Source organism: Pituophis catenifer, unplaced genomic scaffold, assembly GCF_029215685.1.
Source record: "Pituophis catenifer annectens isolate HBS135680 unplaced genomic scaffold, rPitCat1.0.hap2 SCAF_10, whole genome shotgun sequence".
Taxonomy (NCBI): Eukaryota; Metazoa; Chordata; class Lepidosauria; order Squamata; family Colubridae; genus Pituophis; species Pituophis catenifer.
In genome coordinates, this window is record NW_027256890.1 from 26,216,176 (window position 1) to 26,232,926 (window position 16,751).

General features: G+C 43.7%; 1 protein-coding gene across 1 annotated transcript; it reads left to right on the top strand.

Moving 5' to 3' along the window:
* Positions 1–159: 159 nt before the first annotated feature.
* Positions 160–15,998, top strand: CCT3 (chaperonin containing TCP1 subunit 3). The gene is made up of 14 exons (XM_070951033.1): positions 160–248; positions 4,153–4,214; positions 4,846–4,896; positions 5,362–5,424; positions 5,779–5,875; positions 7,152–7,269; positions 9,202–9,388; positions 10,256–10,405; positions 11,276–11,408; positions 11,514–11,595; positions 11,783–11,963; positions 13,091–13,336; positions 14,325–14,456; positions 15,598–15,998. The coding sequence occupies exons 1-14, from the start codon at positions 218–220 to the stop codon at positions 15,700–15,702; spliced, it is 1,638 nt and encodes a 545-aa protein (XP_070807134.1). The 5' UTR covers positions 160–217; the 3' UTR covers positions 15,703–15,998.
* The last annotated feature ends 753 nt before the right edge of the window (positions 15,999–16,751 follow it).

A 16,751-nucleotide genomic window follows, 5' to 3' on the forward strand; every position in this document is an offset into this window, starting at 1 on the left:
CGAGGGGGAGCGGGGCGGAGTTTCCGCTAAAGCAGGCGCGCCTTCATTGGCCGCCCTGAAGGCAGCGGCGTTGCGGATTGGAGGAGCCGCCTCGACAGGCAAGATAGGTTGTCCGAGCGCGGTGAAACGGCGTTTTTTCCCCCGCCCTCCGAGCTCTTTTTTTTTTGTCCGCCTCCAGAAGGTTCCTCGCCGGCTTCTGCCTCGCCTCGCCGGGAAGATGCTGGGCCAGCGCCCCGTCCTCGTTCTCAGTGAGTCTGAGGGGGGAGTGGGCTGGGGAGGGTGAGGCAGAGAAGAGACCCCTCCCTGAGTGACCCCCTCATATCTTTCCCCTCAACTTTTCCCTCAGAATATCCTATTTTGTGGGGGGTCCCTTCGCCCCTCATGTGCGCCCTTCGCTCCAATTGCATGCTGGGAAAATCCATTTTCCCTCAGTCTCCGCTCAATTTCCTCAGACGAGGCAGCCCCCTCCCCAAATACGTCAGCTTTGTTTTTTGGGGGGACCCCCGACCACCTCCCCCCAAAAAAACCCCGACAGAAATCGACTCTAGCCTCATTCTTAAGAGACACAGGTAGCTATGGGCTAGAGAGGGGCGTCGACATTGTCAAAAGGTGTGAGAGAAAAAAAAATACCGAAAAAAAAGGGGGGGGAAATTCGATGCAGGTAGTCCTCGATTTACGACCGCAGCGGTTGCTAAGCCGAGGCACTTGCCACAAAGTTGAATCTTGCCCGCATTTTTAACCTCCTTTCTTGCCACCGTGGTTCAAGCGGATCGCTGCGGCCTGATAAAGTTAGTAAGGCGGTTGTTAAGTGTGAATAACGAACTTGTTAGTATTATTAATACTATCTTAATATGATTATTATTAATGATAAGCTTATTAGTAAACCTTGACTGTCACTAAGTGTTGTATCTTATAATTCTTGATGAGTGTACTTTATTTTTCTTTTATGTACACTGAGCATATGCACCAAAGACACATTCCTTGTGTGTCCAATCACACTTGGCCAGTAAAGAATTCTGTTCTATTATGTTCTGTTGTTCTGTTCTGTCCTGTCCTATTCTAATTCTATTCTAATTCTATATTCTACTATATTCTCTATTTCTATTCTATTCCATTCCATTCCATTCCATTCCATGTTTATTCTATTCTATATCCTAAATCCTATTCTATTCATTCTAAATCCTATTCTATTTTAAATCCTATTCTATTCTGTTCCATTCTGTTCCATTCTATATCCTATTCTATTCTAAATCCTATTCTGTTCCATTCCATTCCATATTCTACTCTATTCTACTCTATTCTAGGTATCCTTTCTTTTATGTACACCGAGAGCATATGCACCAAAGACAAATTCCTTGTGTGTCCAATCACACTTGGCCAATAAAGAATTCTATTCTATTCTATTCTATTCTGTCCTGTCCTAATTCTATTTAATTCTAATTCTAATTCTAATTCTAATTCTAATTCTAATTCTAATTCTAATTCTATTCTATTCTATTCTATTCTATTCTATTCTATTCTATTCTATTCTATTCTATTCTATTCTATTCTATTCTATTCTATTCTATTCTATTATTTTCTATTCTATTCCATTCCATTCCATTCCATATTTATTCTATTCATTTCATTTCATTCTAAATCCTATTCTATTTTAAATCCTATTCTAATCTAATCTGCCTTCCCCATTGAGTTTGCCTGGTCCAAAGGTCGCAAAAAGTGATGATGGTCATAAAGCGTGACCCAAGCATCTGAATTCTGATCACATGATTGTGGGGAATGCTACAGAGGTCGTAAGTGTGAAACATAGTCATTAGTCCCTTTTTTTCACGGCCGCTGTAACTTTGAACGGTCGCTAAGTGAACTGTTGTAAACCGAGGACTAGAGGTAGTCCTCATCTTACAACAGTTCATTTAGTGACCGTTCACTTTGATGAAGTTACACCGGTGCTGAAAAAAGTCACTTGGCACCATTTTTCACACTTATGACTGTTGCAGCATCCCCTGGTCATGCGGTCAAAATTCGGATGCTTGACAGTTGGTTCATCTTTATGATGGTTGCAGTGTCCCAGGGTCACATGATCCTCTTTTGCGACTTTCTGACAAGCAAAGTAAATGAGGAAGCCAGATTCTATGTGAATCGTTTAACAGATGCAGTGATTTGCTTAACAATAGCAAGAAATGTAAAATGGGACCAAAATCATTTAACAACGGTCTCATTTAGCCACAGAAATTATGGCTCAATTGTGGTCGTAAGTTGAGGACTGCCTATAAATGACTGACCAGGGCCGGGTATGAAGCTTCTATGGGACTGGTCTCAACAGTCTTAGAGGTCTTCTAGTCCATCCCCTGCCCAGGCAGGAATCCTCAAACCATCCCAATGATTGTCCCAACATTTACTTGAAATCCTCCAGTAATGAAGCACTCCAGAGGTAGTCCTCAAGTTACAACAGTTCATTTAGTGACTGTTCAAAGTTACAACGGCACTGAAAAAAGTGACTTGTGACTGTTTTTCACCCTCAACAACTATTACAGTATCCCCATGGTTAAAATTCAGATGCTTGGCAATTGACCCATAGTTATGACGGTTGCAGTGTCTGAGGGTCATGTTTTCTGACCTTTCACAAGCCAAGTCAATGGGGAAGGGAGATTCACTTAACAACCATGTTAACTAACTTAACAACTGCAGTGATTCACATACTAACTGTGTCCAGGGCGGTTGTAAAACGGGGCAAAATTCATTTAACAACCGAATAACATAAATTTTGGCCTCAGTTGTGGTTGTAAGTCAAGGGCTACCAGTATCTGTATTCCAATGCTTAATAGCTCTCCTAGTTAGGAAATTCCTTCTTATTTTGAGTTTGGATCTCTTTCTGTAAAGCTTCCACCTGTTGCTTCTTGTCATATCCTTGGGCTCTATGGAGAATAAATCCACACCTTTTTGCCCGGTTGCCAGGAAGAAGATTCTTTGGGATCAGTGTTTGTGACAATGTCAGGCTCACCGTCACCTTATTCCTGAAGTAATCCATTTTCTGGGTCTACTTGGTGAACTCTTTCAGTGGGGTTGGCTTGTCAGTCAACATGACAAGTCGACAAGTTCTTGCCCTTCCTCTCCTTCATGAATCAAGGGGTGCAGATTATGTGAACACATCCACCTTGTTAATTTTACTGGAAGTGATATTTATTTTATTATTCAGCCAGGCAATCAAATTTCCATAGCTGCCCATCTCAACCAATAACTCTTGAGGGTCTTAGAGTTTCATAACCCATCCTCTGGAAATTATTGGGATGCAGAGGAACCATAGACTTAGCTATAAGGGAGGAAGAAATATGGAGTGTCCCATCAGCAGAAGAGACTTGAAGTACTAAAAGGGAAGAACAATAAGAGTAAGGCTTGGGAAATGAGCCTTAAGCAAGGTGCAAATTGTAAAGGGACAACTGAGTCCCTTCCCAAAGTGTCCTGGAATTGTAATCTGTAAAGATGCAGCCTGGAGACAATTATTTAATTGAATGTTTTTACTGAATAAGTAAAAGGAATGCAGGTAGTCCTCGATTTACGACCACAATTGAGCCCAAAATTTCTGTGCTAAGTGAGACAATTGTTAAGTGATGTTTGCCCCATTTTACAACCTTTCTTGCCACAGTTGTTAAGTGAATCACTGAAGTGATTGCCACAGTTGTTAAGTGAATATCTCCCCATTGATTTTACTTATCAAAAGTCACAAAAGGTGTTTACATGACAGGACACTGCAATTGTCATAAATATGAAACAGTGGGCAGGCATCTGAATTTTGATCATGTATTATTTGGGGGATGCTGCAATTAGTTGGAAGTGTGTAAAATGGTCATTAGTTGCTTTTTTCAGTGCCATTGTAACTTCCAACGGTCACTAAATGAATGGCTGTAAATTGAGGGCTACCTGTACATGCATTGAATATGGTTAGGTTTTCTGGCTTTGCAACACAGGAACCCTAAACCAGCCAGTAGCAGGGATGACCCACAAGGTTAAGCCACCCCCAAAATAATCAGAATAAAAGCTAAGCCAATTTAGTATGTTGGGTAATTGCAGCTTCTAAATGATGGCCTTCCAGAATGAGATACAGTAATTTGAGTATTTGAGCATGAGGCTATTTTCCTTTTCTCTTTTTCATCTTAGGTCAAAACACAAAACGTGAGTCTGGAAGAAAAGTCCAGGCTGGGAATATTAATGCTGCTAAGGTATGGATTCCAGGAAAATGTATGGGAGAGAAATAGAGTGTGTTCATTTACCATCAAGGTTCCACAGAGTATGGGGAAATCCTGGTCTAAATCTTGGATATTCTGGTATAATAGATGTAGCAGTGAACTTGGCAAAACAAAAAAGCTACATTTGTCAACAGAGAAGTTTAGGGAGAGGCTCTTTAATTTTTTTAAAAAATTGTGTACTTTTGAAAGTATGTTTGTAGCATTTATTGTGAATGTCAATGGGTTTTGCCCTGACCTCACCATAAGAAATTCAGTTGCTCAGTAGGTTATATATAACACAGTTGTAATTATGAAATTTCAATTGCTCTACTTGTAAAATGTTTCCAGGATCCCTCTGGATTTTGTTTCAGCCAAATTAAAGTTTGATAGAATCTCAAGAACAACAGCTGTTCTGGGTGCAAAACAAAGTCTGAAATTTATTTTGTGATTCATCTTACTTTAAAAGCAAATTATTTTGAGGGAAAGTTAACCTTTTTTTCAGATAGAGATTCAGCTTTTATAAAATGCCTTAACTTTTCTAACCATTGTACAGACACTCAAACAGAGGGTAGTTTACAAGTTCACTGTTGAATAAACATAATTTATTATACTCTCCTCCTCTTAGACTATTGCTGATATTATCAGAACCTGCCTAGGACCAAGGGCAATGATGAAGGTGAGGATTATTTTTTTTTGCTTCATTTACAGATACTCTTTAAGACCAGAATTTCCATTGCTAAGCAGGACAGTTAAGTGAGCCATGCCTGATTTTACAACCTTTTTTGCAGTGGTTGTTAAGTGAAACACTGCAGTTAAGGATTTCACACAGTTGTTAAGCAAACCTGGCTTCCCCCATTGCCTTTGCTTGTCAGAAGCCAGCTGGGAAGCTTGCAAATGGCAACCACATGATCCCACCACCATAGTAAATGCATTTGCCCAAATTTTGATCATGTGACTGTGGGGATGCTGCAACGGTGTGAGGACCAGCCATATTATTTTGTTCAGTGCTGTTGTAACTTTTAATGCTAGCTCAACGAATGGTTGTAAGTCAAGGACCACCTGAAATTCACAAACTTGTGCATAAACTTGTGTTGCATTTGGTGGATACTAACAAGAGTTTTCCTCTGAATCTCCCATGCAGATGCTGTTGGACCCAATGGGTGGAATCGTCATGACAAATGATGGCAATGCTATTCTTAGAGAAGTAAGTCACTTTAGTAGCAACATCTGATGCTTGTCCACATGGTAGGCATAATTTGAAATGTGGTTTTCCAATATTTCATTACAGAATCTTAGCTAAAGATGGTGTGTGTGTGTGTGTGTCAGAATTTCATGTTGCCAAGGTGTCCCAGAAGTTCATTTTTCTTGAATGGCTAAAATGGTTATATTTTCTACACGCAGAAATATGTGTGAAACACAAATTGTAAGCTCCAGACACTGTTTCTCTCATTTGCCTTGCACTCCACTCTGTTGCAGGCTGGGGAATTTCTGAGAGTGCCCAAGGTTGAGAAGCATTGCCTCCAGAATGTTAACAGTTTGCATCTCTCCTTCCTTGCAGATTCAAGTACAGCATCCAGCTGCCAAATCCATGATAGAAATCAGCCGTACTCAGGATGAAGAAGTGGGCGATGGGACCACATCTGTGATTATTCTCGGTAGGATCTGCGATTATGGATAAGAAATATGCAAGTACCTTAGATCGCAAGAGATATTTTTGGTGTTGTGTAAGGCCACATAAGGTCAATTTATTGAGTTATATTTAGTACCGTTAAAAGACCTAAAAGGGAGATCTCGGCATGACAAATGAGCAAAATCCACTTGCTTCCCAGTGCAGTGTCTCAAAAGTTAATTATATTAAGTTGCTGTTTGGCATCCCTAAATACTAGTTTTCCCTCACCCCACCTCCAGCCACTGTGCTTGTGGGCCAGTCACACTTTCTCAGCCCAGCATTTTTTTTTTTTAAAAAAAGAGAAAACACCATTGAAGCCATTTTGAGCTTCTGAATGGAAAATAGAATAGAAATGAAATATATAATGAAATATAAATGCAAAAACCAATCCTTTTAATATGTTTGGAACTGGCAAAATTAAGAAAGGATAATTACCTGCTAACTCTCTGCAGTGCAGTTGTTCTCTATCAAAACTTTGTTGAGTGCCTCCATCCCACTGGTAGGTCATCTGATATTCTGTTTCCCCCAAAATAAGACATCATCTGATAATAAGCCTAATCGGGCTTTTGAGTGCATGGCAATAAGGCTAAGTGCTTATTTCAGGGTTCAAAAAACTATAAGACGGTCTTATTTTTGGAGAAACATGGTAGGTAGATAAGTAAGCATGTGATATATAACATCCTAAAGGCTCTGCAAGGCACTAACAGCTTTGCATATGTTCCCATAACCAATTCACAATACTAAATACATCTTATTTATTTATTTATTTATTTATTGGTTCAATTTATATGCCGCCCTTCTCCGGAGATTCAGGGTGGCTTACAATGCGTTAAGCAATAGCCTTCATACTTTTGTATATACCTGCTTAGTAGGGCTTTCGGGGGGCCCCTAAGCGGTGTTCTTTTTTATACAAAGTCAGTTTATTGCCCCCACAATCCGGGTCCTCATTTTACCTACCTCGAAAGGATGGAAGGCTGAGTCAACCTTGAGCCTGGTGACATTCGAACTTACAATAATTGCAGGCAGCTGGTGCTATTTAACAGCACTTTAGTCTGCTGCGCCACCAAGGCTCTTCTGTTGGAGTCTGGAATTCTGAAGTGTTATTAGTATGGATATTGTCATTGGGGTGTGGAAAAGGTTCAAGGATGGGCCACTTTAAGACGTGAACATAGTCAAGCTCGAGAAAGACTGCAGGAGTGCTTCTGTTCACATGTGGCTTCAAATAAATGGCACGGTGGTCACAATCTCTTCTTCCCCCTTAGCTGGAGAAATGTTGTCGGTGGCAGAACATTTCCTAGAGCAGCAGATGCACCCCACGGTAATCATCAGCGCCTACCGGAAGGCCCTGGATGACATGATCAGCGCTCTGAAAAAAATCAGGTGAGCAGAAGGGGGGAGGAAACATGGGGGATGCAAAGGAATTGGGGGTGCATTTCTGAGCATTTGAAGGAGCAGCGGTAGGGAGAAAGTGGCTTGTGTTGACGTATTGTGACTATAGGTAGTCCTCGACTTACAACAGTTCATTTAGTGACAGTTCAAAGTTACAGCATCACTGAAAAAGGGACTTACGACCATTTTTCACACGACTGTTGCAATGTCCCCATTGTCACGTGATCAAAATTCAGACACTTGGCAACTGTCTCACATTTATGACAGTTGCAGTGTCCCGGGGTCAGCCGATCACATTTTATGACCTGACAAAGTCAATGGGGAAGCCAGATTCACTTAACCGTGTTACCTTAACAACCACGGTGATTCAATTAACAACTGTGGCAAGAAAGATCCTAAAACGGGGCAACACTCGCGTAACAGATCTCTCATTGGGCTCAATTGGGGTCATAAGTCGAGGACTACCTATATTTACCATGCATTATACAGATAGTCATCAACTTAAAACCATAGTAGCGCCTTTCCATTACCGTTGTTAAATGAGGTGCCCATGTGATCTCCTTGCTCAACGACTGCTGTACACTTGATCTTAGCCAAAAAGTCTGCTGTGGTGGTTTATATTTTGATACACATATGTTATTTCTGGGAATTTTATGCACTATGCTGTATTTTGCTATGAAATAAATAAAGATGGCTGTGTCCGCTCCCAGGTGAGGTTGCTAAGCAAACAGAGCAAAAAGTGCACCGAAGTAGTGTGCTGGGCCAAGGAAAGAAAGCTTGGGTCATTGGGACTTCGTTAGAGTACACGGAGGAGAGAGGGGCCAGCACACTGGAGAAAGGAAATGACTTGCACCTTCCCTGTCCCGTTGACCTTCTGAGGAAACCTACAGGGAAGATTGCAAATGGCAATCACAGAAAGCTTGACAAGCTGTCGTAAGTGTGAATTGGGTTGCCAAGAATCCAGATTGTAATCATATGATTATGGGGGTGCTGCAGTGACTGTAACTTCAAGCACTCGTAGATCCCTTTGCTCAGTGCTATTGTAATTTTTAATTATTTTAATTTTTTTTTTTAATTTTGTAATTTTTTAATTGTAATTTTTAAGGGATGCGGGTGGCTCACTGCCTAAGACGCTGAGCTTTGTCGATCGAAAGGGTCGGCAGTTCAGTGGTTTGAATCCCTAGTGTGCCGCGTAACAGGGTGAGCTCCTGTGACTTGTCCCAGCTTCTGCCAACCTAGCAGTTCAAAAGCAGGTAAAAAAAAAAATGCAAGTAGAAAAAATAGGGATTATCTGTGGTGGGAAGGGAACAGCGTTCTGTGCGCCTTTGGCGTTAAGTCATGCCAGCCACATGACCACGGAGACGTCTTCGGACAGCGCTGGCTCTTCAGCTTTGAAACAGAGATGAGCACCGCCTCCTAAAGTCAGGAACTACTAGCACGTATGAGTGAGGGGAACCTTTAAGTTTACCTAATGTTTGGAAATTGAATGTTGAAAAATTTGACACCATGATCATGTGATTGCATTTTGGGTGCTTGTCAACCAACTCACCTTTACAGCTGTCTGTGACATCTCATGGTCACCCAATTGTGATTTTGACATTTTTTGTCAGTTTCCAGCACTTCCAATTTCCGGCAAAAACACCCATTAGATAAAATGGATTTGGTTTTAATAACATAACTTTTGCTTAACTAACTGCCAGAAAAACAGTGAATAAAATCAAGTATCGTGTGGTAACCCGTTTAATGACTGCAGCAACTTAACCACCTTAATTCTGGGCTCAATTACGCTCATAAGTGAAGGACCCTAAAAACTGAAAGGTCAGCGAATGTAATGGAGAGTTCCTTTGTCCTTGGCTATTGGGAAAGATGCTTATAGTCTCTGATGGGCTTCTGGATAACGGGCTTCACGCTTGGTTTTTGCAGCACTGCCGTTGACGTCAGCAACCGCGAGGCCATGCTTAAAATCATCAACAGCGCCATCAGCACCAAGGCTATAAGCCACTGGTCGGATCTGGCCTGCAGCATTGCCCTGGATGCGGTCAGAACAGTGGAGTTGGAAGAGAACGGCAGGAAGGAAATTGACATCAAGAAGTATGCTAAAGTAGAAAAGGTACAAAGAAAAAAAAAGGATTTCTGTAGCTGGGATTGAGATTCTGAAGGCCTGGGAGAAAGAGAAATTTGGAGAATCAACACCGATATGCCTTTGTGTTGCGGAAATAAGATCACATGTACATACATGTTTTGTTTTTGTTTTTTTAGTAATCCCAATTTTATAGACATGATTCCCAGGATCTTCCATCTTTGCAAGATTCACATAGCAAGTTAGGAAAAAGTCTAGTAACTTGGAGAAGTCATAGTAGAATATTTGACTGGTAGACCAAGGCCCAATCTTAACACAGTAGAAGGCTCCGTGTTGTTGTTGTTGTTTTGAGAAGTTCTTTGAGGAAGGAGAGCTCTGAAAAAGCTGCTCTCTCCTAAAATGAACATTTTGACCGGTAGATGTTTCTGAAGAAAAAAACAATGGCTGTTTCTTCTTGGGTTCTTTTTCAAAATGACGGTCAAAAACGACTTTCTGAAACCTCAAGAGAGAACTTAAGTGCTCTAAGTTACTTACTTAGTTGCTTCTTTAAAAAGAGTGCTCTTAAAAAAGCTTTTAAAAGAGCTACTGCATATGCAGTTGGAAAGCCTGGATGGTCATCCTTTGTTAAGGCAAGGGCCTATAGATGAGGGGTCTCCAACCTTGGCAACTTTAAGACTTGTGGACTTCAACTGCCAGAATTCCCCAGCCAGCTTTGCTTTGCTGGCTGGGGAATTCTGGGAATTGAAGTCCACAAGTCTTAAAGTTGCCAAGATTGGAGACCCCTGCTATAAATGGTTGTGTCCTTACCCATGTATGTGTCCCTGAGGGGTGTTTACCATAGAAGGAGATCCCGTGGCACTTGCTACGAGATCTGAATAGCCTCTTTGTCGCTTTCAGATTCCTGGCGGTTTTATTGAGGATTCCTGTGTCCTGCCTGGGGTCATGATTAATAAAGATATCACTCATTCTCGGATGCGCCGCACCATCAAGAACCCCCGGATCGTTTTGCTGGACTGTTCGCTGGAATTCAAGAAGGGGGAGAGCCAGGTCGGTCAGCTGCTGAAGCTTCTCGCCTCTTCCGAACTGAGAAAACGTTTGCACGGAGGGAGGTGGGGAGCGAAGCAGGGTTTCGAAGCACCTTCCACATATTGACGAAGACTTGTGGGACTCATTCCTGAACCAAAATCTCCGAATATTCAGAGATTTTGGCTTGACTTATAGATGTACTCTGTATCTCATACCCTTAGTTTTATTTATAGCCTACTTCTACTTTTATAAGCAACTTAAAACAATACTCCGTCCTTTTTTTTTATGTTTATTGAATTTTCCAACATTTAAAACACAAATTTACACTTAAGGTATAAGATGTAAAAGTATAATATATAAATTGTAAATTGTAAAATTTATAAGAAAGATGTTGATTTGTGAGAAGATGTAATTATAACTTAAATAAGGTTATAATTTAGGATAGTGATATATAGAAATAGGATTTATGTAAATATGACTGTTACAAAAGCGATAGATACGGACATGGAAAAGCTGCTATAAGACAAGACTACTTCTATTTTCACCACAATAACCCTGTATGGTGTGTTGGGACTGAGTGACTGACAGGCTAAAAGTTATCCAGCTGGCTTTCATGCCTAAGGCGGGACTAGAACTCACCTGGTGATTGGCCCAAAGTCACCCAGTTGGCTTTCATGTCTAAGGCGGGAGTAGAACTCTCCGTCTCCTAATGATTGGCCCAAAGTCATTCAGCTTTCATGCCTAAGATGGGACTGGAACTCACCTCAGTCCTGCAATAAGAAGGAACACTAAATAGATGGAAAAATGGTAACTGTTTAAACACATTTGTATATTGATCAAATACTTCACAGCTGTGAACTCACCCAGAAGCATTTGCCTCCTTTCCCGCAGACTGATATTGAAATAACCCGCGAGGAAGACTTCGCTCGCATCCTACAGATGGAAGAGGAATTTGTTCAGCAGATGTGCGAGCATTTGATCAAAGTCAAGCCTGACCTCATCATCACAGAGAAAGGAATCTCCGGTAAAACACACGTCGATAAGGCGCTTGGCAGCTCTCTGTTTATTTCCCTGTTAAGAAGGGAGGGTGTGTAACGAGATTTTTATTTTTTTTAAAAAAAACCTTTAGACCTGGCTCAACATTTCCTGATGAGAGCTAACATCACAGCAATCCGCCGGGTGAGGAAAACTGACAACAACCGGATTGCAAGGTGAGGATGCCTAAATCACTAAATTTTACTAAACCACAGTAATTCCATGCCCATCTGAACCTTCTCTCTGAATCTGCCACTAGCAGGAAAACATGAGGGTGGGTAAAAGCAGCTACTGACATCCCAAAACCAGCCCTTCAGTGTCAGCTCAGCATTAGGGCAATAATCTTTTTTTTCCCCCTGGCAGGGCTTGTGGCGCTCGTATCGTCAGCCGCACGGATGAGCTGCGCGAAGAGGATGTGGGGACCGGCGCTCAGCTCTTCGAAGTGAAGAAAATTGGAGACGAGTACTTTACTTTTATCACCGACTGCAAGGAGCCCAAGGCCTGCACCATTTTGCTCCGGGGCGCCAGCAAAGAGATTCTAGCGGTGAGCACAACCTCCAGGCATTCCCCCCCCCCCACCCACCCCTGAGAAAATAACTTTTGAGACAGGCGAACATAGGCTTTTAATTTTCCTCCTGAAGAAAATGGCTGCGCTTGGATTGGTTTTCTTACTCTGACTTGCAGTCAGCGCTGCTTGTGAGTGGCAGCTGTCTCTCATAACTTGAGCCGCTGTTCAAGTGGAGGTTTTGCAGCATTTTAAGGGCTTGCACTGTTCGGAGATATTAATGGAGGCCGTGCAGCCTCCTGGCCTTTCACAGGGCTACAGGAAGCCGTTGGGCAACATTACCGTAAGAGGTGGGCCTGAATGTTTTTAACTGGTTTCACAATTTGCAGTGTTGTGGGGAAGGTGAATGTGGGAAACGAGAGGGTGACTTGAAACAGTCACTAAGGACCACCTGTAGTGGGGATCTGTTTCTGGAAGAATTGGACTGCTTGGTTGGCTACGGAGGCAGAGATGGCCGAGAGTAACTGGAAGGGGGTGGAGCTTTTATTCAGAACTTGTCACAAAAAATATTTTTTAGAGAGTAAAAAAAATGTATTACTGAATTGCTCTCCGACTTTGTCCTCGAGCAGAAGTGGAATTCAATTTTTTTTACTACCGGTTCTGTGGGCGTGGCTTGGTGGGTGTGGTGTGGCGTGGCTTGCTGGGTGTGGCAGGGGAAGGATACTGCAAAATCTCCATTCCCTCCCCACTCCTGGGGGAAGGTTAATGCAAAATCTCCATTCCCTCCCCACTCCTGGGGGAAGGTTATTGCAAAATCTCCATTCCTACCCCACTCCAGGGGAAGGATACTGCAAAGTCCCCATTCCCTCCCCACTCCTGGGGGAGGATACTGCAAAATCTCCATTCCCTCCCCACTCCAGGGAAGGATACTGCAAAATCCCCATTTCCTCACCACTCCGGGGAAAATCTCTATTCCCTCCCCACTCCGGGGGAAAGTTATTGCAAAATCTCCATTCCCACCCCACTCTGGGGCCAGCCAGAGGTGGTATTTGCTGGTTCTCCGAAATACTCAAAATTACCGCTACCGGTTCTGCAGAACTTGCTGGATTTCACCCCTGATCTCAAGGCTTCAACTTTTACACAGGCTGTTTCTCTCCTTCCCGCAGGAGGTGGAGCGTAACCTCCAGGACGCCATGCAGGTCTGTCGCAACGTCCTCGTTGACCCTCAGCTGGTGCCAGGGGGTGGCGCTTCCGAGATGGCCGTGGCTCACGCCTTAACCGAAAAGTCCAAAGTCATGACCGGGGTGGAACAGTGGCCCTATCGCGCCGTGGCTCAAGCTCTGGAAGTTATTCCCAGGACCCTCATTCAGAACTGTGGTGCTAGCACTATCCGTGCCCTCACTTCCTTGCGGGTGAGAACATGCCTCTGATCTCCAGCAGTGCGAATTGTTTTACGTTGCACTCTTTGCTCTTTCTTTCTGGAAAGGTCCTTGTGATCATTGGGTGGAGAGGGATGGTGTGGCCATTGCACAGATAATGGCAGAGGGGGAAGAGAAGGGCAAGACAGATGATCTGTAGGAGATGACCAGGCTGAGGGAGGGGTCAAACACGTCGTTAGTCATGAGTCCCTGCGTGCCCATAAGAGATCTAAGTCCAGCCCATCTTGAATGCCTCTTTATCTCCCACTCATTTCCCTTGACCGTTAGTTGGTCAGATTCTTGTCCTGTTCATTTTCCTTGACGGTTAGTAGCTCAGATTCTTGTAGCGTGCTTAAGCTTGCAATAAATCTTCATACTCATTTGCACTGCCCGAATCTCCTGATTTCCCCGGCACTTCGCGTTATCTTTCTAAACAATTGTGGAAAATATCCAGGGTGGATTTGATTTAAATCGAGTTGATTTAAATCACGATTTAAATCATGATTTAAATCACTAGTAAAAAGGCTTGATTTAAATCAACTCTATTTAAATCATAATTTTTAAAGAGCAGCTGTCATCTCTGCTACTCCTTTGACCCACTGTTGACTCACCGATAGTCCCAGTGTTGCAGAATATACAGCCTCCTGCTACAGAACTTAGCTCCATTTCATGCTGAATAAACTAAATTATTTATGTATCTTAAATAGAAAACTATCTTACGATAGATTTTTACCCCAAAAGTTTTTTATTAAAATAAATTTGATAAAAATAAAAAAAATCCGATTTAAATCAAAAAAATCCGATTTTTTTGATTTTTTTAAAAAAAATCATTGATTTTTATCCACCCTGAAAATATCTGACAACGAGCAAGAGGTGGGCAGGTGTCTGTGACCCCTTTGAAGTCATCGGGTGGCGGAGGTGAAACACGGAGGGGTGAGCTTCTTGGTTTGGGGCTGTTTTAACTCCCATTTCTTGCTCACAGGCCAAACACACTCAAGAAGGCAGCCAGACCTGGGGTGTCAATGGAGAGACTGGCGCCTTGGCCGACATGAAGGACTTGGGCATCTGGGAGCCCCTCTCTGTCAAGTTGCAGACCTACAAGACAGCTGTCGAGGTGAGAAGAAAGCATCCGTGGCCCAAGGAGGTCCTCTGGGAAGGCCCAAGACCTCCTTGATCGTTGACGGAGAAGCCTCATTGCGATGAAATCTCCCAGACTGCTTAAGTTGATGTTCTCGCATGTCCCTCATGGCCTTCTAGACAGATTGAATGTGGGGATAGGGGTTTTGGAGAGTTATTGTTGTCTTGAGTGCAGTGGCCTACAGGTGGAGCTCTCACCTCACAATCAGGAGACTCTGAGTTCGATCCTAGATAGAGGCAGATATTTCTCTCTCGGCACAATGAGAATATATCGTATTTTTTTGAAGTATGAAACGCTCCGTAGTATAAGATGCACATTAGTTTTGGGGGAGGAAAACAAATTCTGCCTCTGCCTATCAGCATCCATCGGTATTCATCTGGCTAGCGTCCTTGCAGCAAACAGCCTGGTCAGCTTCAGCACATTATCGCAGCCTGATTCAGCACCAGCAGCTGATTGGCGGGTGGATCCGGAATGCCCCTAATCAGCTATTCCATTGCCACCGCCGTGCCTCCTGTTTTTGGCCTCCGAATGCTCCGTTTTAGACCCGTTCCAAGCTGCGGGGATCGCTACAGTACATCGCCGCCTCTGTGCGCCCCGTTTTTGGCCTCCACACGCCCCGTTTTTGGCTTCTGCATGTCGCGTTTTTGGGCGGTTCCAGGCGGCGGGAACGCCACCGCCAATCCCCGCTGTCCTGGAACCGTCCAAAAACACGATGCACGATGGGCAAAAATGCGAGACATGCTGTGGCAATTCCCACAGCTTGGAACAGGTCTAAAACAGTGTGTGGAGGCCGAAAACGTGACGCGTAGAGGCCAAAAACGGCCGAAGGTTGGGCCGGCAAGTGGGCAGGGCTACATTCGGTGTATAAGACACACCCAAAATTTCACCCTCTTTTAGGGGGCTTGGAGGGAAGTGCGTCTTATACTCCAAAAAGTACGATATATCTGCTGAATGTAACTGCATTGGCGACCGGAAGGGCATCCGGCCAGTAAACACTCAGCTCCATTCAGTTGCCCAGACTCCACCCCCCACAAGGGATTATTATGGGGTCATTACAAGAAGATGATTGCCATCTTTCTGATGTAACCACACCTGCCTCCTTCCCTCCCTCCCCCAGACGGCTGTCCTCCTGCTGCGGATCGACGACATCGTTTCCGGCCAAAAGAAGAAAGGCGACGATCAGAACAAGCAGCCGGGAGCCCCAAACGCAGCCCAGGAGTAACGCAACTCCTTGGCGCAACAAACCTGGGACGATCGGAGGAGTCAGAAGAGTCGGAGCCCAGTCAGCATTTCAAGAGACGCAGTTCTTCAACCTGTGGATTCAAAGACGGTTGAAGCCCAAACACCCGATTTGGTTTTCTAGTTCTAGGTCACGGAGAGGAGGAGGAGGAAGGCGGAACGGCGGCAGCCCTGCGTGTTAGCATGTTTCCCTCGAGGAAACACGCTTTATTTAAATGTACTCCGTAGCTGCTTTGTGGCTTTATTAATAAAACAAAACAACATCCCTTCATGTTCATAGATTAATGTTTCTGGTCACTTTCTCCTCTGTGACACTTAGCAAAGCTTGGCAGGCAGGTGGTCGGCGAGCGCCCCCAGCAAAGGCCAGTTACTGGTCTAGCTGACTGGGAGTCCTCGACTTACAACAGTTCCGTTTAGTGACGGTTCAAAGTTACAACGGCACTGAAAAACGGGTGACTTAACGACTGTTTTTCACACTGAACAATCCTTGCAGCGTTCCCATGGTTATGGGATGAAAATTCAGGTGCTTGGCAGCTGGTTCGTATTTACGACGGTCGCATTGTCCCAGTGTTACGTGATCCACTTTTGGGACCAGCAAAGTCGACAGGGAAGCCAGATTCACTCAACAACCGCGTTGCTAACTTAGCTGCGGTGATTCCCTTAACGACTATCCTGGCGAGAATGGTCGTAAAATGGGGCAAAACTCACTTAAAACGTCTCACCTAGCAGGAAGTTTGAGCTCAGTTGTGGTTGTAAGTCGAGGACTACCTATATTAAGACCAAGAAAAGCTGGATCGTTACGGAAGAGAAGGGGTGGCAGAAGAGAATGTCCATGCTTGGTTGGGGGAGATGGGCTTTGTAGTCCAATTCTGGAAGAGAATAGGTTGAAGTGCCTCTTTCCCAGGCATGCAAAGCAGGAATCGAACCCAGAGCCAAATTTCATCCATTAAATCTCTAGCTCGGAGGTCTTCAAACTTGGCCGCTTTAAGACTTGTGGACTTCAACTCCCAGAATTCTCCAGCCAGCATAGCT

Excerpts from the sequence above, each read along its gene's own strand:
- CCT3 (XM_070951033.1), top strand. The coding sequence starts at position 218 with ATGCTGGGCCAGCGCCCCGTCCTCGTTCTCA. Across the intron at positions 4,215-4,845 it reads GGAATATTAATGCTGCTAAG|ACTATTGCTGATATTATCAG; the intron begins GTATGGATTCCA and ends TCCTCCTCTTAG. Across the intron at positions 11,964-13,090 it reads CCAGCAAAGAGATTCTAGCG|GAGGTGGAGCGTAACCTCCA; the intron begins GTGAGCACAACC and ends TCCTTCCCGCAG.